Below are 23,987 nucleotides of genomic sequence, written 5' to 3' on the forward strand. Positions count from 1 at the left end.
TTAGCAGCTCTTTACATTAACTTCCACATCTCTAAATAATGCCTTACACTGAAACTTCTTGATGTTTTCAGCTGTAGATGCTTAGACTGTTTTCTTGTTACAGAAAAGGGGGATTTCATTCCCGCCTAATCCCCTTCCCCTGAAAATACATCACCTTCCTGTCCCCCGTCCTCCCCATATAGTTCTATTTGGATCTGATCAATAGTCAGTTTGATATCATCCGTAAACATTACTGACAGCTGAACCACATAGTTATACTATGATTACTTCTCTCTTTCTTGATAACATTTCTCCCCCCCTGGAGTTAACAATTATCTTTACTTTTTAATTTTCTTAGTTTTCTATGCAATTATTACTAATCAACTTAAAGTTTTCCCCAGTGCTAGAAATCTGCTCTCAAGATGTTTGAACACTTTAGACTTTCTAGCAGCCTTATCTTTTTAAAGAAATTGTTCCTGGAGCCTTCTGGTCGACTCCAATTTCAACGGGCAGCCCATTAGACCCACTGTTCAGCTGTTACCTTGGGATCTTCCTCTCACATTCATCCCAGATTGTCTTTGCCTCTCTCCATATTGAATCTCCCCTTCCTGGAACCCATATCTTCCCCTTTCCTAGTCATACACCCTTATTTTGTTGGAGTACATCTTTGAATATCTTCTCAAAAAAAAAAAAAAGTGTGTAGAGAGGAACATTTGAGACTTGCATGCCTGAAATGTCTTTCTGAAACTCTCATCCTTAATGATTCGGCCATATATAGGATTCTAGGTTGGAAATAGGTCTTCCAGTTTCCCTCAGCATTCTGAAGGCATTTTACTGGCACATCCTAGCTCTCCAGTATTGACAAATCCAATCAATGTCCTTCCAATTCTTGGAAACAGTTCTGCTTTTCTCCTTCCTGAAAATTGTAAAATCTTCTTTATCCCCAGGTTTCTCAAAGTTACCAATGATGTAACTTAGCATAGGTCTATTTTCCTTCATTGTGCTGGTTACTGGACAGGCTCTTTTAATCTCAAAATGTATGCGCATCAGTTTGGGGGGATTTCCTGAGTCACTTCCTGACAATTTCCTCCTCTTTCTTGTTTCCATTCTTTCTCTCTGAAACTTTGATTATTTGGATCTCCTGGACGAGTCCTTGAATTTTGTAGTGTCTTCTCTCCTATTTTTCCATATTTTTTGTCTTTACTTGGGGAGATTTGCTCAAGTTTCTTCCAACCCTTCTGCTTTCAGAGTTTTAATTCACCAGAGTTCATTTTTATTCTCTGACTGTTCCATTTTTATGGCATCCTATTCTTTCTTGAAGGTATAATAATTCATCTCTCTGATGAGACCAATGGCAGCTTTTATTTGTTTGTTTCATTTGGGGTTTGGTTTACTTCCCTGTGTATAGACTCTCTTTCCCACAGGTTGCTTTTTGTGTCTTTGGTTATTTCAGTCTTAGGCATCCTAGATGCTTTTAGTATGTCTCAATTAATTCCACTTTTGCTTTCCCTTAGCACTCTATCAACTTGTACTTCTATTTCATTTTGTCTTTTATTATCTGTCTCCCCCACCACACTGTGAACTTCCTGAGGGCAGAAACAATGCCGTATATTCTTTATGTTGCCACCCTAGGCACTCAATAAATGTTTGCTGGATTGAATTTAAAAGCTTCTAAGGTCTTTGGGGACAAGCACTGTATCTTTTTCAACCTGATTTTTCCTACAACACCAAGAGGCATGTGTCGCAAATGGTGAGAATGCTAAATGTGTTTCTTTTTTTTGAGACGTTTTCACACTAGATCTGAAGTGTGAAGTTTTCTAATTGAGCCAGTTAGCCCCTAGCAAAGAAGAGAGGCACAGGGGGTGTGGATTCATGGGAACTTCTGTTTTTCCTGAAATGTGACTTATTTTTACAAGAAGAATCTATGCATATATAACTAATATGGTTATAAAATTAAGATTTTTAAAAAATTATAAAAAGTAGTATCACAAAGGTAACCATTAACTTTCAAAATCAACAAAAATACATGTCTACATAAGACTCAAAGGAGGGGGGCGCCCGGGTGGCTCAGTAGTTAAGCAACTGCCTTCGGCTCAGGTCATGATCCTAGAGTCCCTGGATCGAGTCCCGCATCGGGCTCCCTGCTCGGCAGGGAGTCTGCTTCTCCCTCTGACTCTCCCCCCTCTCATGTGCTCTCTCTCATTCTCTCTCTCTCAAATAAATAAAATCTTTAAAAAAAAAAAAAAAGACTCAAAGGAGGGGCGCCTGGGTGGCTCAGTTGGTTGAGCATCTGCCTTCTGCTCGGGTCATGGTCCCAGGGTCCTGGGATCGAGCCCCACATCAGGCTCCCAGCTCAGCAGGGAGCCTGCTTCTCTCTCTCCCCCCTGCTTGTGCTTTCTCTCTCACACTCTCAAATGAATAAAATCTTTAAAAAATAAATAAATAAATAGCCTTTATCCATAAAGGCTAAACACTGGAAACTCAAATGCTCATCAAGTGGTGAATGGAAAACAAAATATGGTCTATCCATATGATGAAATATTATCAACAGAAAAGAATGAAGGACTAATGCATACTATAACATGGATGAACCTAAAAACTTTAATCTGAGATAAAAAGCCAGACACAAAAAATTACATAGTATATGAGTCTGTTTATATGAATCAACTACAAGAGGAAAATCTATAAAGACAGAAAGTAGACTGGTGGGTGTCTAGGCCTGGGGTTGGGTGGGGGTGAGAACAGGAGCAACTGCAAGAGATCACTTTGAAGTGATGAAAATGTTTGAAAACTAGATCATGATAATGGTTGCATGACTCTTTAAATTTACTAAAAACCATTAAATTATATACTTCAAATGGGTGAATTTTATGGTGTATAAACTATACTTCAATGAAACTGTTACTAAAAAAAGAAATTCAATTCATTACTTAAAATTCAAACATTACAAAAATGTGTTATATAGGAAATGACAGTGAGTGCCCCCCCCCTTGTCCCACCCAATCATTGTTTAGTGTATGTTCTTTTGGAATCTTCCATGCATATCATTATATATATATATATATATAATAGAGGCATATGTTAATTTTACATACACATACATGCAATATCACCAGACTATGCATCAAGTTTTGTAACTAACTTTGCTTGTTTGGCAAAGTATCTTGAAAAAGCAGGAAGGGTTTCCAATCAGGAAGGTAATATGATTATCTTTGTGCTTTAGAGATGAGCCAAGGGTGGAGAACCTGAGGATGGGGACCAATGGGGAGGCTACTACCACAGTAACAGGCAGGAACTGAGGAGGCCCATGCCAGGATGGCTGTGGGGCCCACCCTTGACCTCCCAGTCACCCCCCCGCCGGGATGCAGGGGTGCCTTGTACTTACACTCTGGGAGAGATCCAAGGTGTTCCCCGCATTGCTGTAGTGCTCCACCTTCAAAGCCACCACCTTCCCATCCTTCATGAAGCCAACCTGTTGAGGAGAGGGGTTTCTCACCAGTGCCCTTCCTCTGCTAACCCGAGTCATCCCCTCCCACCTATGCTACCTGGAGGAAGCAGAAAGAATAAGACATCACACTGTGAAAACGAGGTCACCAGAGCTTAACAGGTGAAGCAGAGAGGAACTAACATCTCTCCAGTGACGTTCCATGGCTCCTCAACCCTGGACACACCTTCTCCCCACACTCCTCCTTCCTCCTACCTACTCCTGGCTTCTGGTTGTGTGAGAGGGAGTGAGGAGGCAGAGAGGGGAGGGCTGGGCAGAAAAACTGAGAAAGATACTGGAGACATCCCGTACAGCATTTGGCCAGCAGACACCAAGTCACCCCCCAAACAAGCATGAATGTGCTTTCATATCCCTGACCTTATGTGGCCATCAGAACAAACTTTACAGGCCATTCCATAAGTGAGGAACTGGGACTCAGGAGACCGAGTTCCTTTCTTTGGGCCCACATGAATTTGGGAATAAGGGAAATATGATCCCTTTGGGGGAGTTCAATCATGAAACAAAATCAGAAGAGGTCAAAGGAGAGATGTTCAACGCCGGCTCATGGAGAGAAGGACTCCCAGACTGGGATCTGGCAGGGTATGCTGGTGTTTAGAGGGACAGGATGCATGGTGATCCAAAGGGACCCAGAAAAGGGACCATCCCACAGAGGAACTGGCAGTGACCAGCCATATACGGTCTGATGGGGCAGGTGCCCACCCTAACAACTTGGGCCTGTCCAGGCCCTGGGCAGTTTCATTTCTCATTGTAAATTACTAAGCACTAAGCAGTCGTTCTGGTTTTTATATCAGGCAGTGAACACATGAACATTAGAACATTCTGCAGGATGGATTTACCCCCGGGCTGCTGAAAAGTCATGCTTCTCAGTCTGAGTGGACAAAGACCAGATATGGACCAGAGCAAATTCACAAAAGGCATAGATACCACGCTGGGACATCACTTGGGAGGTGGCCAGCCAGCATCACCCCTCTATGTTGCTGTTGGCCAATTTGAATTTTTCTCGTGGCTATTTCTTCTTTGAACTTCTACAAGTAGTCATGAAAAATGTTAAGAGTATGTCCCAGGATCCCTAGACCTTCATCCCCAGCTTTCCCAGTGAGATGGCACTGTCCCTCCCATCCCCTGCATAGCTGCCGACATCTGGAACCTTGTATTTGGCCAAGAAGGGATGTCTGCCGCCAGTTATCAGCATGTCCTCATCACGATCCAGCATGCAGCGCACAGGGCGGCCAGTCCTGAGGGAGGCATCAGAGGGTTAGAACCCCGGGAGCCTCTGCAATGGCCCATTCTTGTCAGTCCCAGGGATGAAAACAGCACAGGACAATTCTCTTTCCACCTGGCACACGCAGACCTGTGCTTGGCTGCCTCGCTGTCTAGCTGTGTAGGCACTGTGCTGGACAAGGCAGGGAATAGAAGGATGTGAGGTATGTCCTGGCCCCGCAGGGCCCTCACAGCCAGATAGGGAAGACAAGACACAGATCCATGCGTGGAACACAAAGAAACAGGGTATTACCCTCATCCCAATGCCCAAGAGCTCTAAAAACAGAAGGCTGGGAAAATTCAAAGCAAGGGGAATCTACTTCTTAAAGGGGGAAATCCAGAAAGCCTTCCTGGCAGAGGCAGCCTATTCTCCTTCCCAGGAACTGGCAGGGAGGACTCACTTGTGTGCAGCCAGGGCCACTGCTGTGGATACCACAGTGCTCCGGGTCTCTTTCCCTCCAAAACCTCCTCCGATTCTCTTCACTCGGACCAAAATCCGGTTTGCTGGAACCCCCAACATGTTTGCAACAAAGCTCTGTGGACAAAAGAAAAATTACTTGCACTGAAGGTATCATCTGGACTTACTTCAGGCCTGAGCTGGAGCCTGTCCGACATCCATGAGCCTAATTACTGCTGTGAATATGGAGACTTTCCTTGATTCCAGAAGCTCCCCCTCCCCCTACGTACCCAGGCAGCCATTGAGCTGCTGGTGTTGGGATCCAGCACTCCAGACCCTCAAATCCCCTTCTGGCCCAGCCCAGATCTCCCTTTCCCCATGTCCCACACTGCCATGCCCAGTCTGCCACACTCCCCAGTGTCCTCCCCGGGCCCCGGAGCTGACCCACAGGACGCCTACCTGGGTCTTCATGGTGTTCTGTGTAGACACAAAGAGCTCCATCTCCCCCTGCTCGCCTTTCGGGACAGCGATGGTGCAGTGAGTCTCCAGGTAGAAGTGCTCTTGGCCACCAATGTGCACCTCGCCTGGGGGAGCAACAAGACCCCCACAGTGATCCTGAGTTTGCTCAAGGAGATCATGCTCGCCCTGGGCCCTGGGCAGGAACCAACCGCTCACAGGTCACCTCCAGGTTCCCAACATGGGTGGAAAGGGTCTCAAAGCCTTAGCCATCTGGGAGCCGAATCCCCCACCCCAACAAAGAAACCAGAATGATACCAAAATGCAGCACGCATGACGCTTTCTTTCACTGCAAACATTAAAGACTTTTAAACTATTATTGTAAAATTTTGGGAAAGGTAAAGAAGGAATTAACAGATGTGACTGAAAAGCTGAAAATGAGATCATCTTCTGAAACTGAAGGTATTCGGCCAACTGGAAAGCTGGCTCAGCAGAGACTTAGCAGTGCACGAGGGACCGTGTAGGTGACAATTCCAGAAGGGGTCTGGTCGGCAGCCCTGCGCTGTGTGGGAGCTAGAGGCCTAACTCCATGGTGTGGGGGTGGGGAAGGAGGGGGGGAGGGCAAAGGAGGGGGAGAGGGGGAGAGCCCTGGCTGCAGATGTGTGAGGACTGCCTGCGGGCCCACAGTGGGGGGCCAGGATCTGTGGCTGCTACTTTCCCTGGACAGTCTTCCAAATCGACATACTACCAGTTCCCAAGAATCCCTTAGGTCTAATCTAGCCTAGAGACTGGAGGGCAGAGATGAAGATGACAGAGGGTCGTTCCCTGCCAACTGTCTACTATTTGGTTACAAATGTCAGGAGGACTCTTCTGGTAAAAATTCACTCCCCTGCTCTAGGACTCAAGGTCCAGCCCTTGAATTTAATTCATAAACCAGGGCCAACTCGTGCCTGGGACCCCATGGTACCGGCTGTACCTGAAACAATATTGTCTGCTTCCGAAAATCCCTTCATGAGGTCTCCTTTCCCAATCTTCAGCTCAGACCCATAAAAGGAGTTGTTTTTTATAGCATCCTGAGGACCAGAAAGAGGCTTCAGTGAGTGGACTTTCAGAGGAGAAGGAAGGTCGTTTTCGACCTGGGAAGAGAAGCTGCTGGAACTCCCTCTCTCTTCTCACACAGACATCTCTACAAATGTCTTACACAGACTTAAAGTAAGCTTGTGTGTGGCCCAGGGGGTCGCATTCCTCCATTTCCTCAGAGATAGGTGGACAACCTTGAATCTTGAGGAAAAGTGGGGTCCCTCAGGGAACCAATGGGAGCTGGCATTGGGAAGGAGGAACCTAATTTGGCCACTAGTGGACTGAGTCTGGGACCATGATGGGGAAGGTTTCGGAAGACCACACAATCCTGGGACTGGAAGAGATTTAAAAATCCTCCCTAAAGGATCCCAGTAAAGGTGCCTCCAGGCACAGGGAGCTCACCCATTTCCATGTGGCCCTTTCTCAATTACCTCAATTGTGATAATGGCGGGAAGTTCTTCATAGGTGATTTTCACCCCTTGAGCAGCTCTCTGTGCATGTTCTGGGGTGTCGGTGACCACAGCACCAATGATGTGCCCAACACAGGTCACCTGGGAACAGAGCCAGACTGTTAAAGAATATCACGTGTTCTTCACGAAGCAAATTATTTTGGATTGTTCAAAAGGCAAAGGAAGTCTTTGCCCCCACAGTTTCCTTAAGGTACCTTTCAGGAATGCCCTGGAGTCTTTTCATGTCTTTGTCCTACTATTTGGGACTATGTGCTTCTTCATAAGTGTTTAGAATCAGTGGAATTGGAATAGGACTTGGAGATCACTAGTATCAGGATGGTAAACTCACTTCATCTCAAAGACCAATTCTGATGATTTACTACTGGCAGCTTGTTGAGAAGTTGCCCAGGATAAAATGTGGCAATTGATTAGTCATGTCGTGAGCAGGAGAACGGGAGGTATGGCAGCACGAAGTCTCTCTGTTGACTCAGATCCACTCCAGCACCCTTGTTCTTAGGGGAAAGAGATGCAGACCCAGAAGGCAAGATGACAGTCTTGCCTTGGCACATTGCTAGACCGCGACTAAATCTTAGCGCCAACTTCCAGTTTCATTCTCTTCTGCCACCCCACTCTCTTTTATCTTGTTTCCAGATTTACACCAAAAGCTTCTCAAAGGCAGTACTCGTGTCTTATACTTCATCTAGATGCCGAGAAGCAGTAGTTTCCAAATGCTGGTTCTTAGACTGGATGACCCATAAACCAGTTTTTTGTTAGATTTATAGAATAAGGATTGTCATTTTCTCATTACTTAATGATTCAATTCCTTCACAGGCAATTTTCTTCCAATATTCCCCAAAATATATACCAAAAAAAAAAAAAAATGTCCAATTCATCACTTTGGAATATGAGGTTTCTGACACTAGAAACCCATACTGTCTCTGATTGTTATCTCTTGAGGACCCAGTTAAGTTGTTGACTTAATTGATTAGGGCTGTGGTGGTTATACTTGGCTGATTCTCACTACCCATAATGCTAGCAGTGGTCTTAGAGGCTCTTGAAGTTTGTAAAAGTAATTTGTTCTTCTGTCAGATGGAGTTCTTGTGTCTCATGGTTGTAGTTTTTGATTGCTCTCCTTCACTTGCACATTAATAAGAAAGTGAATTTGCCCTTCAGCAACACCTGCTCATCTCCAAATTGCATTTGATCTGTACTGGAATCGTAAAGTGACTGAGAACTATCCTAGAAGTATATGGTTTTTCGTAGCCGCCATTTTGAATGTTTGGAAAGTGTGTGTGTGTGTGTGTGTGTGTGTGAGAACTCTGTATATCAATAGGTGAACTTTCATATAAGTGAATTATCAATACACATAGTGATGGTATTGTGATTTCTATTCTGGTTAGTTTGTTTGCCACATTTTTATTTTCTTTAATAAAGGAACTTAACATCAAACCCCTAAGAACATAACTGGTAGTTCAAAAACAATCACCAGTCTTGTTTTAATGTCACTTTGGCTGGGACTCATCCTACTATGTGCAATTAGCAACCATCAGTTAAATAAACAAGTAAACACTAAGTGAAAGTTTAAAGTGCCACCAGACAGACTCCATCCCTTTACCGATTGTCCTGCACCCTGGCCAATCGGATGATGGCCACAGTATGTGCAAATATGGAATCTTTTCAAGATTAGGGATTTGGAGGCATGAGCATAAATTAAAACTCAAGCAAGCGTTCATTCCACTAACTTCATATCTGAAAAAAATCCAAGACCTACCTCATCCTTTGCAAAGACTGTTTCATCATTAAAAATTCCTGTTTTATTACTTCCAGGAACATCCTCAGCAGAGATAAAGCAAACAAACCCTGGCACCTTCTGAGCTTCTGAAATATCTATGCACCTGCAAGAATGAGCACAGTGAGGGGCCCAGGCAGGAAACCAGAGCAAAAGACCCACCACCCCACTGGATACCTCTGTCCTCACACTGATGGTTTTTCCTCCACTTGAATTCCTCCTTTCTCCACTTCTAGTCTGTTCTATTCTATCCCATCCTATATTCTATATCCTATCTTATCCTATCCTATCCTACCCTATCCTATTCTGCAAATGCTGATTGAATGCTTCCCCTGTGAAGGCCACCATGCTGAGTGCTGTGGGGGATGGAAGATGAACAGGACAGCCCGCCCCCATGGACCCTCTGTGAGGGAACTGAATCACAGTGAGTAGCATTGACTCTTGAAAGCTCCAGCTCAAACCCACATCACAGCTAATTCCCACACTGAAACAGCATGTTGGGGCCCTTGCTGCACCACTGATCACATGGCCCTGAACATCGTCACACAGCCAAATTTCTCTCCTCACCTTCATGGAGCTATCCCAGAACGGCAGGGCCCCCCGGCCCTCAGCAGTCCTGAGAGGGAGAATGCCTGGAGACTGCATCACTTATAACAGTCACAAATATGTACTGCTCACTCTGGCCCGGGCCCCCATGGGGAAATAGCACAGAGGCACCTCAGAGAAAAGTATGGAAACTATTCTGAGTACCAACCAACTTCCAAATGGGCAAGCCACATCACAGCCCCCAGAAAGTCATTGTCATTATTCCCAGGTTACATTTGGGGAACCTCAGCTCAGGGAAATTAAGTGGCTTATCCAAAGTCACCCAGCCAGAGAGCAGCATTGCTGGGGTTAGGCACGAGATTAGGTTATAAAAAAGCCCAAGCCAGGTCCACTTCCGCTATACCTTACTGCCCTCCACGTACACACAGCCGGGAAAGCCCGGATCTTTGCAGTTGCTACAGAGTCCCCCGTCCTCCTACTATATTCATTCACACACCGCTCTGGTGGAGCAAAGTTCTCTGAATGTAGACAATGTGGATCGTGGTCAGTGAGGTCAGTATGAGCTCAAGACAAGGACAAAGGCAAATGAATTTACCCTAAAGCAGGCAACCGTATCTTCTTAAACTTTTTTTTTTTCTTTTTTTTTCTCAGAGAGCTGGAGGGGTTTACTTATCTGTTAGGTTTTATCTGTGTCCATGTTACTATTCCCAGAGCCTGTCTCCAGGTGGCTCTGAAGAGACTGGGTTGCTAATCCCTGCAGGGGCGGGACCCAAGAAGGGTTTCTCCGTTCAGCAGGCTCTGCGTCTAATGCCCACGCACAAATCACAGTCAGCTTCTGGCCTGAGCATCCAGCGGCCAGTGCTGCCTGCTTTCAAACTCTGGCTTTGCCGCCGACTCTGGGATGCGGGGCAGGTAACTGACCGTGTTTGTGCCTGTCTCCTTATCTGGAACATGGGGATAACAGGACCTGCCGATAGGGTTGCTGAGAGTAGTAAATGTGCCAATCTGTGGAAAATGCTTTAAACCAAGCTGCAGCAAATATTAAGTGCCCTATGAGCGTTGGGTATTATTGTTATTATCATAGAGGTGGCCATTCTTGTCATTTGGGTTCTCCAAGTTCAACAAACAGGTACAAGTGATTATTCTCTGCTAGGTCCTTTGTGGACTCCATCACTGATCCTCATGAAAACATCCTATTGTGAATGGGGAAACTGAGAGCTGAAGCATGCAGGCCAACGTCTCGGTGGCAAAGCGCCGGAGCAGGGACACAATCTCTAAGGCCATGCACTTCCCCTTAATACTGACTCAAGTCCTCCTGAAATTCGGCATTGACGTTTAGCCCAACATCAAAGTGCAGATCTAAGCTGTTCCTGTTAAAAGCTCCTCACTGCTTTTCAGGCCACGTGTAATCTCCCGGTTCAGCATCCAAGGCTTCCCTCATCGGGCCCCTATCTATACCTCCAATGTCATCCCCTCACCCTCCCAGGCACTACTGAGCCCCCGAAGCCTCCGGCTCCTCCCCGGGCTGGTTTCAAGACGAGTCCCCATGTTCCTCTCCAGACCGGAAGGCCCTGGATGAGCCTCCCAGGGCCCTTCCCCACGACGAGAATATTTCCTATACTCACGTGATCTTGGCATGGGCCTTGGTGCTGGTGACCAGCCGGAGGGACAGCTCATTCTCGTAGCGAGGGATGTCATCACAGTACACAGCCTCCCCAGAAGCCTGCATGGCCGCGGCCAGGTGGGGCAGGGGCCGGCCCACCATGTCCTCCTCTGACTGACCCTCGGGCACCTCCTGGAACAACATGGTCACCAGTCAAGCTGAGCTGCGGAGGACAATGTTTCCCTACAGGCGCAGGGAAAGTATGGAGAGCTTCAAGCCAAAGCACACCTGAGGAGTGAGGACGAAGGCGGCAGGAGGGGCACAGGAACAGAAAGCAGATAAGAAGTCATTAGAAAGGAACTCAAAGTATCACTCTACAAGGAACAAAAAATAAATAACTAAAGAGGAACCTCTATGTCCATTCATTGAGGATGGAGTAAAAAGATTCTGCTATATGCATACAACGCAATAGTATGCAACTGTTAAGACATACTTTTGAAGAATTTTAATGAGAAGAATGCTCATGTGAGGTGTAGAAACAGGCTATAAAACATTGTGTGTGTGTGTGTGTGTGTGTGTGATCATTTGAATTCTGTAGGACAAAAATATACATGTTATAAATGTAGTATATACACGTCTACGTATGCACAGGAAAAAATGGAGAGAAGTAAACAAAAATGGAATGATTTTCTCTTGGAGGTAAGATCTTGGGTGATCTTTGTTTTCTTCTTCATATCTTTCTGTACTTGCCAAAATGTTCTAAAATGTATTTATAATAAAATTCTGGTTTTGTGTTTTTCAAAGTAATAATAATAATGGCCAATATTTTATTGAATGTTTAATACATGCCAGGAGCTATCTAAGCTATTCACTTGTACTGATACATTTAATCCTCAGAGCCATCTTATGAAAGAGATGCCATCATTATGCACATTTGCAGGTAGGCATACGTAACTTGTCCAAAAGGTACAGAGTCGAAGTGACCTGTCCTAAGTTATAGTTATGACATGGCAGAGTTTGGATTTAAATCCTGGCAGTCAGGCCCCAGAGTTCACACTTTGGACCACCATACTCTAGTGCAGGGGTCCACAAATCGTGGCCTGTGGGTCAAATCTGGCCCACTGGCTGCTTTTATAAATAAAGCTTTATTGGTACACACACGTTCTTTTATGTATTACCTCTGGCTGCTTTTAGGCTACAATGACAAAGTTGAGGAGTTGCAACAGAGACTGTATGGCCCACAAAATCCAAAATGTTTATAGGAAAAGCTAATCCTTTATCTAGTACTTCTCAAAAAGTTGCTGTTTTGTTTTGTATCCATGTTCAGGAGAACGCCTGGCTTTGCACACTAGCCCCACGGAGGTACCAGAAAAGACAAAATGGAAAAAAAAAAAGTTTTTTCTTTTTCTTTAAAGAGCAGGTGAAGATGAGAGTAATCCCAAGAGAGAAATTTAAGTAGGGAAAGGGGAAGCTTCATCAACATGAATATGATTCCCATTTGCTTCACTGGATATCTATGCAAAGCAGTAAGGAGTTTTGAGCACCTATATCCAACTCGAGTCGGTCATTCACCAATGGTTAGCGTCATCTGATATGCCCTGCAAGGGCCCGTGATATTAGGCAGCCATCATGTATACTCACTTGGAAGAACTGGACATTGGCTGGAGGGTCTTTCTGAAAGAGTGACGTAGCACTGGCATCAGTGGGGTCCAGCTTCGTACAATTCTGTGGAGGCAAGATAACCATGGTGATCATGACTCTATCATTGATCCCACCCTTGGTTGTCCCCAGGGGGTAAAAGTTACAACTGTTCCCCTCATCTCCTCATTTCACATGCCGTCTAGTTCTGGCTGGATCTAGCTCAACATCAGCTCGGGGGCTCGAGAACTCAGTATTTAATATCAGCCTCAGCTACTCTCCCACCCCTGCAGCCTGCACGGTGCATGGTCTGTACTTCTCCAACACATCAAATGGTTTCCCTCCCTACTGCATTTATGCACGCTGCTCTTTCTCCCCCAGCCTTGCTGGGAAAGGCTTCTTCCTCCTCATTTCTGTGGGAAATATTTAATGATATGGGAAATGTGCACAGTATCATCTCAACAGAATCAAGGGGGGCATAAAATTCTATATGCAGCATGCCTCCGAATCTGTTTAGAAAAATTATATGTTCCAGATCAAAAGCTAGGAAGATGGCAGGTCTATAGGTAGGTGGGTGGAAGGAGAGATAGAGAGAGAGGGAGAGGAAACATAATGACAGAGAGATGGACAGATAAATGTAGGAAAAAAATCAGAGAAATAAGCACTGGTTTTCTATAGGATCTGAGAGAAAAGAAATTTCAATTTCAAAAACAGTTAATTTAAATTTTTTTTAATTTAATATTTTTCATTCAAAAAATGTTTAATTTTTTTATTTTCAATTTTAACTTTTAACACATTTCTGTGTTTTCAAAGTTTTCCACAATAAGTGTATTGCTTTTATAATCAGAAGAAAATAAGTATTACAAATGTTTTTCAAAGGGGGATTTCAGTCAGCTGTCCCCACATCTGTGGAGCCTTCTCTCCTTTGTGCTCCCCATACCATCTTCTCAGTTGTTACTCTAGGCTGGCCTTTATTGACCAGGTTCTCTCCCACACGAGGCTGCCCCTTTAGCGCCTAGTGCAATGTTATACATAAAAGGTACAAAATAAACACTTGATGAACCAATGTGGGGAGACGGGCTCCCGTTCAGCCGCACCCCCTCCAGAACACACACCACCGCAGTGACCACTGGCCCCTGGCTGTAGCAGCCCCACCTCATATCCCCATTCCACAAACTACCTTCTCGTCTCACTCCACATTCCCATTCTAACTACAAAACCACAGCTGTATCAGCTATCCTCTGGAAGGATCATCTGGTCTACCCACCCCCTTTTGCAGCTTTTCCAGGGGAGAGTTCGAGAGAGTTGTGACCTATTCAGTTCTCAGGTGAGGTAATGACTCAGCCAGGAACCAGAACCCATGTCACTGATGCCCAGACCAGTGCTCTGCCTCTCAGCCACCCTGCTGGCTCCCATCTCCATGCGGCTCCCTGGGCTATGCGTCCTTCGTCCTTCGTACTTTCTCCTCTGCGCTTAGACGTCAGAAGGGAGAAGCAAATTTACCACCTGGTCCACAGTACTCCCTCACTCAGACTGGCTTCTTAAATCCCCAAACGCATCCTGCAGAGCGTCTCTATCTTGCCCCCACCCCCACACTCACCTTTTCCAAGTTTCCTTTGCCCAGTTTCTGAAGCACCGTCAGGTAGAACTTGAAGAAGAAGCTGAGGGTGAGGGTCCGCCGGAACTCCACCATGCCACCAGGGGCATCAGGGGACAGGTACAGCTCCTCCACCAGGCCTGCACACACGTCCTGCAGCAGCTCCTTGTTCCAGAAACTGCCAGAGAGCAGATGGTGGGAGAGCGCTCCTATCCGGCCCTCAGAATCATTTGTATGGCATGGGATGCTCAGGGTGACAGGCATATGAACCTTGTTTCCAAATTTGGCTCAGATACTTATAGTTTTGTAACTTTAGGCAAGTTCCTTGCCTGAGCCTCAGTGTCCTCATCTTTAGAGACACAGTAAGGAAAACACCACAAAAATAATAATACAATCTACTGAGTCCTCATTATAGGCACTAGGCAACGTCCTACGTCCCTTATATGAAACATCACTTTTCATTTCAATTTAAAAGTGCACCAGGGAAGGGCGCCTGGGTGGCTCAGTTGGTTAAGCAACTGCCTTCGGCTCAGGTCATGATCCTGGAGTCCCGGGATCCAGTCCCGCATCGGGCTCCCTGCTCGGCACGGAGTCTGCTTCTCCCTTTCCCACTCCCCGTTTGTGTTCTCTCTCTCGCTGTGTCTTTCTCTGCCAAATAAATAAATAAAATCTTAAAAAAAAAAAAAGTGCACCAGGGAAGATTTGTATACTCATTTCAGCAGCGAGACAACTGAGGCATGGGAAGGTTACGTAACTGGACTTATATAACCCAGCTGGTAAGTGCCGGAACCAGGAACTGGAACCGAGGAGCCGAACTCCAAAGGGAGGCTTTATGTATCCATGCGGTCATCGTGCGGACTACAGCGGACGGTGCCGGTGAAGGGCGCGGTCACCTGCTGCCCTAGCCTAGCCGCAGCAATAGCAGTAGAAGTCATACTGGCTGTGGTACCAACAGCAAGAGCAGCGGCTAGCCCCGGGGGGCTCCTGGTCAGGGTAGTGGCGGCGGCAGGAAGAGCAGGAGCAACAGCGGCGGGAGCGGTGGGAGGAGCAGGCGCGGTAACAAGAGGAGTAGCCCTGGCCGTAGTAATTGTAGTAGAAGCGGCGGCTGTGGCTGCAGCAGCGGCGGGACCAGCCGTAGCCACGCGGGCAGCAGCCGTAACGCTAGCGCCGCTAGGGGGCAGCAGTAGCCGGAGCAGCGCGGTAACCATGGTGATAGCGGTAGGCAGGAGTACGCTACGCTACGCTACGCTACGCTACGCTAGCAGTACTAGCAGTCGCAGCGGCCGCGGTGGCTTCTGGCTTCGCTTTGCTAGGAGCTCTCACCTTCCGGTCTGCTTCCGCGCGGTCTTGAGGGCGGAGATGGTTCTGTCGGCCATTCCGCCATAGCAAAGGGCCAGCTCCTTTACCTGCGCCGTTTCCGGCTGGAACAGGACTCTCATGCCGCAGGTCACCTTGGCTATGTCATCTTCCCTCCGGGAGGCCTGCTTGAATGCTGAGAAATACTCACCCTAAAAAAGAACAGAAGGGCTCTTGGTCCCACCTTGTCTGGCGAGGACCACAGAGGGCGAAGCTGGAGCATGGGGACACAGGGCAGGCTGAAGGGACAACGCCATCGCAAACCCGCAAGGGGCCGGTGGGGGGATTCAAAGATCCAGGCGGAACCGACTAGCACATTCTCAGAAGTTCCAGGTAACGTGCCCGGAAGCTGAGAAGGGCTGGGATTTCTCCCTGGTAGTCAGGAAAGTTGAAAGTCAAGGACAAAGGAGAACGGGGTGCTCTCGGCCAACAGCTGGGAAGAGGAAAGACGGTTTCACAGAGGCTCCTCAGAGGGCCCCAGTCCCTCACCTTCCCATCCTGCTGCCCGGCATCTGAGCCCACCCAGCCTCTCAGGGGCTGTGCCAAAACCTCTGCTGGCCTGACCGTCTCTCAAGCAGGTGCAACGAGAGCCAGGGGGTGTTGGAAGCACACCTTCAGCTGGCCGCCCGCGCACCTGCTCCCTCTAGCTTGTGCCCCCCACGGGTCTACTGGCCATGGTTAGAAACCTCGCTTCCCGAAAGACTGAGTCACACCAGGAAACAATAGCCACCTTGGTGCTTTGAACATCCCTTTCCCCCTGGATTCAAGCCAGGCCCTCTCTTGCAGGATGGGAGGGGGATGTGAGTTACTTTCCAGGTAAGAACCGTCTGATATCAAGCCCTTCCTGGGCCAAGCTCTGCTCGAGGTCTGAACTCACCCCAAATTCTGATTAACATCAAAGGTAGAAGTTTACGGGAAGGCTTATTGGAGAAAGCACAAGGAGGCCCATTGTGGAGGCCCAAAATGGCTACAGGCTTCTTCTGTTCCAAGAAGCCACAGGGACTCCTCCCCCACCCCCCCAAATCATAAAGCTAGTCCAGATTCCTGATGTCAAACATGGCCTTGGGACAGTGAGCCCAGAGCTCGAGTTTGGTTGTGGAACAGAGGTTCTAGCTGCTCACTTCCGGGACCATGCTGGTCCGAGGGGACGTTTCCGCTGGGCTGGCACGAAATGCCAGTAGCAGATTGGCTGCTGTTCTTTCTTGAGAAATCCTTCCTAATTCTGGGTATGGAAATCTCCTTTCTTTTATGAGGTGGTTTTTTGTCAGTGTCCCTATCTGGCAAAATAAAAACTGGGCAGTGCTATGCCTGTTTCCTCCTCCTTCCCCAACTCACAATTAAACAAAAGAAAAATGTACTGATCCGTGAAATACAAAAATTCTGGGAATCACTGCTCAAAAGGGTCCATAAGGACAAGCTAGGAAATCATGAAGAAGCCACCTCAGGGATGAAACAGCTCTAATTTCATTAGCATTCTCATTAAGGAGGCCAAAATCAGCCAGGGCAAACATGCCTTGTAACACTCGCTCGAGCACTAGCTGGGGTGAGACCCATAATACTCTCCATTACGGCTGGGTTCCCGGCCTCGTACAGATCACTTTCCTACAAGGCCCATTACAGAATGTGTGGCTGCTGAGGGAGGAGAGAACCGAACCAGGTGAAGACACCATAGCCCCCAAGGAACAATAGCAAGACAGCCAGAAATGCCCAGACCTGCCTGAACAGGGCAGAGAAACTGCCCATGAAGCAGAAATCCAACCGAGCCAACCCAGAGCAAGGTCAGGAAATAAACACCTCATCAGCATGTGAGGGCCTGACACAGGCAGCTTCTCCACTCAGCATGGAAACCCATCTCCTCTGACCTCCACAGCTGGATGTGTTTTTGAAACTGTGTTGCTAGCTATCAGCTGTGGATCCCCGCTGGCTCCCAGACATCTGCCTAGAACCTTATGAATTCTTGATTTCAATTTGCACAGTAACCTGCACAGTGGGTAACACTGTGCCCACTTTACAGAAGAGGAAATTGAGGCTCAGAAAGCGGACCCAATTTGCTCAGGATCACCTGTCTAGCTGTCGGTTTCACAGTCCATGGCACACCCCGTGCCCCCTACCCTGAAACTCCTCATTGTCCAGAAAGAAATAGGGTTGGTCAAAGGCAAAGTTCAGAAACAATGTTAAAGTTGAGAGATGCTAAGGTTGGTGCCCAAGGCCGACTCTGGTCTCCTCGCCTGGAGCCTAGCCTGGGTAAGAGTGATTCGGGATGCACCTGAGCACCTCACCTCCCTGCTGTAGGGGATCTCGATGGAAAGCAGGATCTCCTCCGGAGCCAGCAGGGTCTTTCTGTAGCCAGGGAAGAAGGTGTGGTCCATCTGAACCATTCTCTTTGTGCCTGTACGGAGGCCAGAGCAGAGCGGCCAATGTGAGAAAGCAGAGAACAATCCACTAGTGAATTCCCCATCCTGGTCTCTGGTGCCCACAAGTCAGAGGGAGTTTCTGGCACAGCTGGGGACAAGATCTTCCATCTGAAATCCTAACTCAAGTATGTGCTGGTGCATGTTTAACAATTGTGTGTGGGCAGGGGGCAGCCCTGACTTGTAGGATTTGCTAGTTTCTACAGTATCAATACTCCTGCTACTAATTTCAAGCTATCAGGGTGACATCAGTGAACATGACGTTGGAAAGAGGGTAGGAAGGAGTTGACACAGCAGGCCTGCTATCCTCTGAAAATCCTGCTCACAAGGTTGGCCGGGGGCTGTCCTCTGCAAACTTGGATTTCAGCAGAGTTCCCACATTCCCTGGGGAGAATGACTCACTCTGTCTAAACTGTTCATACAAACAGCATGGTGTATGCTGAACAGCTGCTTTCCTTCTGGGTGTCTGGACTTTGGTTCATGCCCGGCAGAGCTCCATGATCACCCCCAATAAGAGCCCTACGTGCTCAGTCTCCAAAGAACTTCCCGGGCAGACGGTACTTCACATGCATTATCATGATGCAACTTGTTGCTGAGGGAATGAAGTGTGTCCCGTGTGACTCCACCGGGAGTAGGCTCTGGAAGTCTGTGCCTGGTTTCCTCCAGACGGTGCCCCATGTCCTTCTCCACTTAGCTGACTTTGCTTTGTATTCTCCCACTTATAAGTCATAGTCATGAGTACAATATACTGAGTCCAGGGAGTCCTCTCTGACCTCCTATGAGTCATCAAACCTGGGGGTGGTCTCGGGGACCCTCAAACAAGGAAGATGCACTGTTATATAGCATTTCCACTCCACAGGTAGAACAGATGGGAAAAACCATAAGAGCATGGGTAATAGTAAAATAGATTCAAATAATTAGAAAGTGATGAATTTTGAGTATTTACTACCTTGCTTTTTGATATAATTTATTCTATTGTAAGTTTATATAATTCAATTTTTAATAGTGGCCATTTTAACAAACACACAGACTCCCTAAAAATCCAGCAGTTTACAGCGGCGAGACTGTGCATCCCAGCTCTAGCACACCGCAGGTAAGGATCTGCATGATAGACCCTGTTGTGAATTCTTCATAAAGACATGGTCCAGCTCTCCTGACCCCCAACCTGGGTCCATCTCCCTTGCAGTTTCCAGGGATCTGAACCTTAGGACAGACGGGTCATTGAGCTTTGGGCTCTATCTCTCTAGAAAGTGACCTATCTTGTGAGACTTCTCCCCCACCTGGCCCTCTGTCCCGACTTCTGCATGACGTAGCTCACCTGTGGACACGATGGTCAGCTTGGCCCCACTGGCCATGAACACAGGGTTGAGGTCAGAGATGGGGCTGGCGGTGATGATGTTCCCTCCAATGGACTAGAACAAGCGGAGAGTGTGTGAGAGCCCAGCCCACCCAGGAAAAGGTTGCTCTCACAACTGTCTCCCAACCACAGGGCACATGGGTGACACCTGCTGAAGGCACAAGGCCAGCCACACTCAGGCATCCAGAACAAGGTGCAAAACTTGGGATCCGAACACTTGGGATTGGATCCCTGCTCTGAAATTTACCAGTCAGTAATCTGGGTCAGCTCCTTTAAATTTGTTCGATTTCACCCAAACTTTTTCTGAAAGAGCTGAGGTGGTTTATTACACAATGAAAGCAAATGTTTCCTGGAGGTAGAGTCCAGCCGAGCTGGGGAACTCAGTGGAGCTTTCTGAGTTTCTGCCTCCTGATCCACAGAGGTGGCAGATGCTTGGGGTAGGGTGAGGGAATGGGAGTGGGCTGTTAGCTTTTTGGTTTTGTTCTAATTGAAAACAACAACCAAACCGAATGGAAGGGGTGGCTTCCCACCCAGCACTATCAGCTGTCGTGAGCCTCCAATGGCCCCGGGTGTGTGAACACCGTTAGCAAACGGGGAACTTGGGACTAGTCTGAAGTTTGGCTGTGAACAGGCAATGGCTGGACCTCTCCTTCCTCTCGGGATTGGGGGGGGGGGGTCCGCCTCTGGTTCTCCCCCAACTCTGAAAGGCAGTCCCCCTCCCGATTTGGCTTCTCCCTAACTTATCTCATCCACTTGCTGATAGCCTCGCCGAGTCCGGGAACAGGGTGGGCATGCCAACCTCAGGGGTAAAGACTGAGTCACACCGTGCATGCTTCCCAGAGCAACCCACGGGCCACCTTCATCAGAAGCATTTTCGGGCTCCATCCCAGCCCTCCTGAGTCAGAATCTCTGAGAGCGGGCCCAGGAATCTGCATTTTTAACAATCTCAGGCATTTCGAAGCACTAAAGTTTGAGGCCTGCTGGGTCTTCAGCAGAGGCCAGATGAGTCCCCTCCGCAATCTCCCCCCCCCCCCCGCTTTTGACAAAAGGCCTCGAGCCCTGAGCCTCGAGGGCCCCCGAACAAGGACTCACCGCCACAGACTTGACCTGCATCCCAGCAAACCAACGCAGCTGCTCCAGGACACCTTGGAACACCTCTGTTTTGTAGGCAGGAAGGTTGTCAACTGCTTCATGCAGTGTTTTTTCCACAGAGCTCAAGGGGCAAGAGGCTCCAAAGGAGATACCTGGAAACACAAGCTTAGAATCACAGCTCAGAAAACACTTTCATACACAGCTCCTAGGACACTCTACTGGTCCCTGAGTGAGGCTGGACCAGATCTCACGTCCTTATATGGGTGAGGAAATTAAGGCCCAGAGAGGTTAAGTGACTTGCCCAGTGCCACACAGCTAATGTAAGAGCCAGGACTCAACCACATGTCTCTTGATCCTACAACCAGAATGCACTGCTCTCTAAACCAGTGGTTCTTAACTCAATAAAATCAGATCCCTGAGGGTGAAGTCCTGGCTTTTTTTTTTTAAAAAGCCCCCAAGACCTCCCCGCACTGACCCCCTGCCCCAGGAGTGATTCTAATGTGTAGGTAGGATTGAGAATGACTACTGAAAACCTCACAGCCCCCCTTTGCCCCCGGCACCCTACCATGGATGCTCAGTGGACGAAGGCTATGAAGGGGTCCCCTTCTCCCCATGCAGGGAGGCTTCCCTGGCACCCACCACCCCATGTGACCCATCCCCAGTACCCCAGCCCCTTCCTCCAGGGGCTCCAGGCACACCTCTCCTTACCCTCCGGTCCATGCTCCACTGCATTCAGCTCAGGGATCCAGGCTGGGCAGACGATCATAGGAAACAGTTTATTCTTGAACTTCATCTCGATGCCTTGAGAGAAACAAGAAACCTGAAGTTAGAGGCTCCTACCAGCACAGGCCTCAGCACTTTTCCCGCCACTCATGCAGGATCTATGTTCACAACTGCATCATATTCTGTGGGGGTCTCAGGATTAGCAGGCATGGGGGACAAGATATGGGGGCTCAGTGTGGTTTCCGCACTATCAGACTGAACACTGTGTCTTTCTCTCCCTCCCAAGAAAAAACCCTATCAGAATTCAAATGAGATGAACTTTTGGTGTTTTTGGTCTTTTGATGTTTTTATTACTCAAAAAAGCTTCATTTTTTTTTTCATTTAGCTCTCTCTGCTTGTGTCTTCAATACCTTCCCAACAATTTCTGCTCTTCAATAAGGAAAGCACACCCAATTCTGTCATGAACCCACTCAGCACACGTGGAACCACCATAGGCCCCGCTGACATGATTCTTCGTTTCAAATGAGATGAACTTGAATGTGTGTGTGTGTGTGTGTGTGTGTGCGGCAGGGGCGGAGGGGATAATATACAAAGGCACAGCATGCTAAAATATGTCAGGAACCCATCGAAACACTTTACATATTTTAACTCATTACATCCTCACAGTAGCCCTTGTGAGATACTGATTTTCTGTTTATGGATGAAGAAGCTGAGGCACAGGAAGGTTAGGTTCTTGCCCAAATTACACAGCTAAGAACAGGCATGTTTCAGTCCGTGAGCAATTCTTAAGGGTTGGGGTATCATAGTAATAATAACATGAAAGTCTAGCATTCAGACAAAAAGGAAAACTGAGAGAGAAAACATCAAATCTGCCTCCTCGGTCCCCAGCGTCTGCCTCAATTCTTCCAGGCTCATGGCTCTGCGGGACCACACATCTGTATCCGGTTTCTGTTCTCGGCTAGTCAAGGTAGAGAGCTCTGTGAACAGACTCACCTCTGGTCCTCAGACCCTGTTAGCTCTGCACCTCTCCCAGCCCCTCCCACAGAGCTACAGATGGGAAGGTTCACAAAGAGAAGTCTGTGTCCTCCCCACCCTCTCATGTGCTGTGTAGAGTCTCCAATGGGTGGTCCAGGCTTTGAGGAGTCTGGCCTGTTTGAATATGGGCTCCCAGGACAAAGAATGCAGGTTGCCCGTCCTGACAAGGCTCTCTCTAGGCCTGCTTCCCCCAGCCCCCTGCCTGGTTGTCAGTGGTTAGTTACACTCTTGGGTGTACATATAAGGGAGAAGGGGTGAGACAGATGGAGTGGTCTTCAGAAGCTATTGCTAACTTGAAGCTTACAAAATGTTTGTGGATTCATTCCCTTCCATTAGAATCTAATTGGGTCCAGGATGTTATGTGACCCATGGCAAAGAACATGTCATGGGTCAAAGGAGCTCGAAAATTCTTCCAGCCAGTCATTCTCTACTTTAACTCATGCCACCCTGGACCCCAGGGCCACGGCCACACAGGCTATCAGGGTCACATCACTGGAGGCACATCTCCATCCTGCCACCGTGCCATCCCAGTGTGTCACGTTTCTGCAGCTGGGGTCTCGGTCCTGCACCTGTGCTCACCAGGGCGGGGCCTACTCTGTCCTCCACCAGCGTGGAACCAAGCCAGGCCCTCCTCTCTGTGTCTACAGATCTAACAAGAATCCAGGGCCCAGGGGGCTCCTTCCAGAACCAGAGCCAAGAGTCTCCCAAAGGACTGCCTGTGGTTGCTTAAAAGCGTGTCAAGTCCCCCCACACCAGAGGTCCTCTAAGGCAGAGCTTGGCTCCACCACAATCCTTTCCTCGGAGCCTCACTGGACTCGGGACCCAGCAAAGTGGAAATGGGCCAAGCCAGCTCCAGAAATGGATGGATTTCCGTCCCTTTGAGCACCGGGGAGGACAGCAACACAACCTGAGTCTCCCTGCCCATTTGCATATGGTGAGCCTCATGTCCCAGGTGGTGGCACCAACAGGCAGGTGGCCACATCACCCCTAGAAAAAGGGAGGGGCAAGAGAATGACATTGGTGGAACCCCTAATGTCTGTCAGGCACCAGCCTAGACATGTGACCCCCATCACTCCTTCCTCTCTTAGACCCCGAGATACTCGGGGAAGGAATGATGACAAGTGATCTTGTTGCCCCAGCTCCTCCCATAGTACCCGACACAGAGCAGGTGCTCTATGTGCTCATGGAGAGTCAGCAAGGGTCTCCTCGGGCCTGAGAACAGCCCCGATATGTGAAATGGGAAATGAGGGCAGGGGCGGAGAAGCAAGATTTTTGAGGACACATGGCCAGCGAGGGGTTGCCCCCCGCCCACTGGCCCCGGGCAGGCTGCAGGGCTGCCCCAGCTCTCACCGATCTCCGTGTTCCCCACCACCAGCTTGGCCTCGGGGTACTGGGCTTTGAGGTCCAGCAGCTCCTTCAGGGTGGAGGCCTGGATCCAGGTCACGCGCTCGCCTTCAAAACGCAGCTGCTTCCGAGGAACATCTTTCAGCCTCTGGAAAATGTAGCTTTTTACCGCACTGTCTCCTTTCCGCCGCCATTTCCTGATACACTGAAGTCTGCAATGGGATCAACTCTCCTACCGATTTGTTGAATACCGAATTCAGAATGAAGAGACAGGTCCAGGGAGAACGGAGGGCAACGTCCTCGTGTTGAGGCAGGGGATGTGTTGTGGCTCTTACATTATCTCGCTTACTCTTTAGGAGGTGATGGGACC

At 48.2% G+C, this 23,987-nt stretch overlaps 1 protein-coding gene across 1 annotated transcript in view; it reads right to left on the minus strand.

Annotated features, from left to right (window-relative positions):
• The window catches only part of XDH (xanthine dehydrogenase), a 59,493-nt gene that overhangs the window by 15,365 nt on the left and 20,141 nt on the right, over nucleotides 1-23,987 (minus strand). Inside the window, exons 9-24 of the mRNA XM_045870541.3 lie at nucleotides 23,624-23,765; nucleotides 21,224-21,316; nucleotides 20,516-20,667; nucleotides 19,385-19,478; nucleotides 17,935-18,044; nucleotides 15,623-15,807; nucleotides 14,303-14,477; nucleotides 12,706-12,789; nucleotides 11,087-11,256; nucleotides 8,898-9,021; nucleotides 7,109-7,228; nucleotides 6,574-6,670; nucleotides 5,601-5,725; nucleotides 5,146-5,279; nucleotides 4,632-4,719; nucleotides 3,365-3,451 (exon numbers count right to left, since the gene is read on the minus strand). Coding sequence (XP_045726497.2) covers nucleotides 3,365-3,451; nucleotides 4,632-4,719; nucleotides 5,146-5,279; nucleotides 5,601-5,725; nucleotides 6,574-6,670; nucleotides 7,109-7,228; nucleotides 8,898-9,021; nucleotides 11,087-11,256; nucleotides 12,706-12,789; nucleotides 14,303-14,477; nucleotides 15,623-15,807; nucleotides 17,935-18,044; nucleotides 19,385-19,478; nucleotides 20,516-20,667; nucleotides 21,224-21,316; nucleotides 23,624-23,765 — 1,980 coding nt within the window. The remainder of the gene's footprint in view (nucleotides 1-3,364; nucleotides 3,452-4,631; nucleotides 4,720-5,145; nucleotides 5,280-5,600; nucleotides 5,726-6,573; nucleotides 6,671-7,108; nucleotides 7,229-8,897; nucleotides 9,022-11,086; nucleotides 11,257-12,705; nucleotides 12,790-14,302; nucleotides 14,478-15,622; nucleotides 15,808-17,934; nucleotides 18,045-19,384; nucleotides 19,479-20,515; nucleotides 20,668-21,223; nucleotides 21,317-23,623; nucleotides 23,766-23,987) is intronic.

The sequence above is a fragment of the Mirounga angustirostris genome, unplaced genomic scaffold (genome assembly GCF_029215605.1).
Source record: "Mirounga angustirostris isolate CCGP_5_RB_7025 unplaced genomic scaffold, mMirAng1.0.hap1 SCAF_10, whole genome shotgun sequence".
Taxonomy (NCBI): Eukaryota; Metazoa; Chordata; class Mammalia; order Carnivora; family Phocidae; genus Mirounga; species Mirounga angustirostris.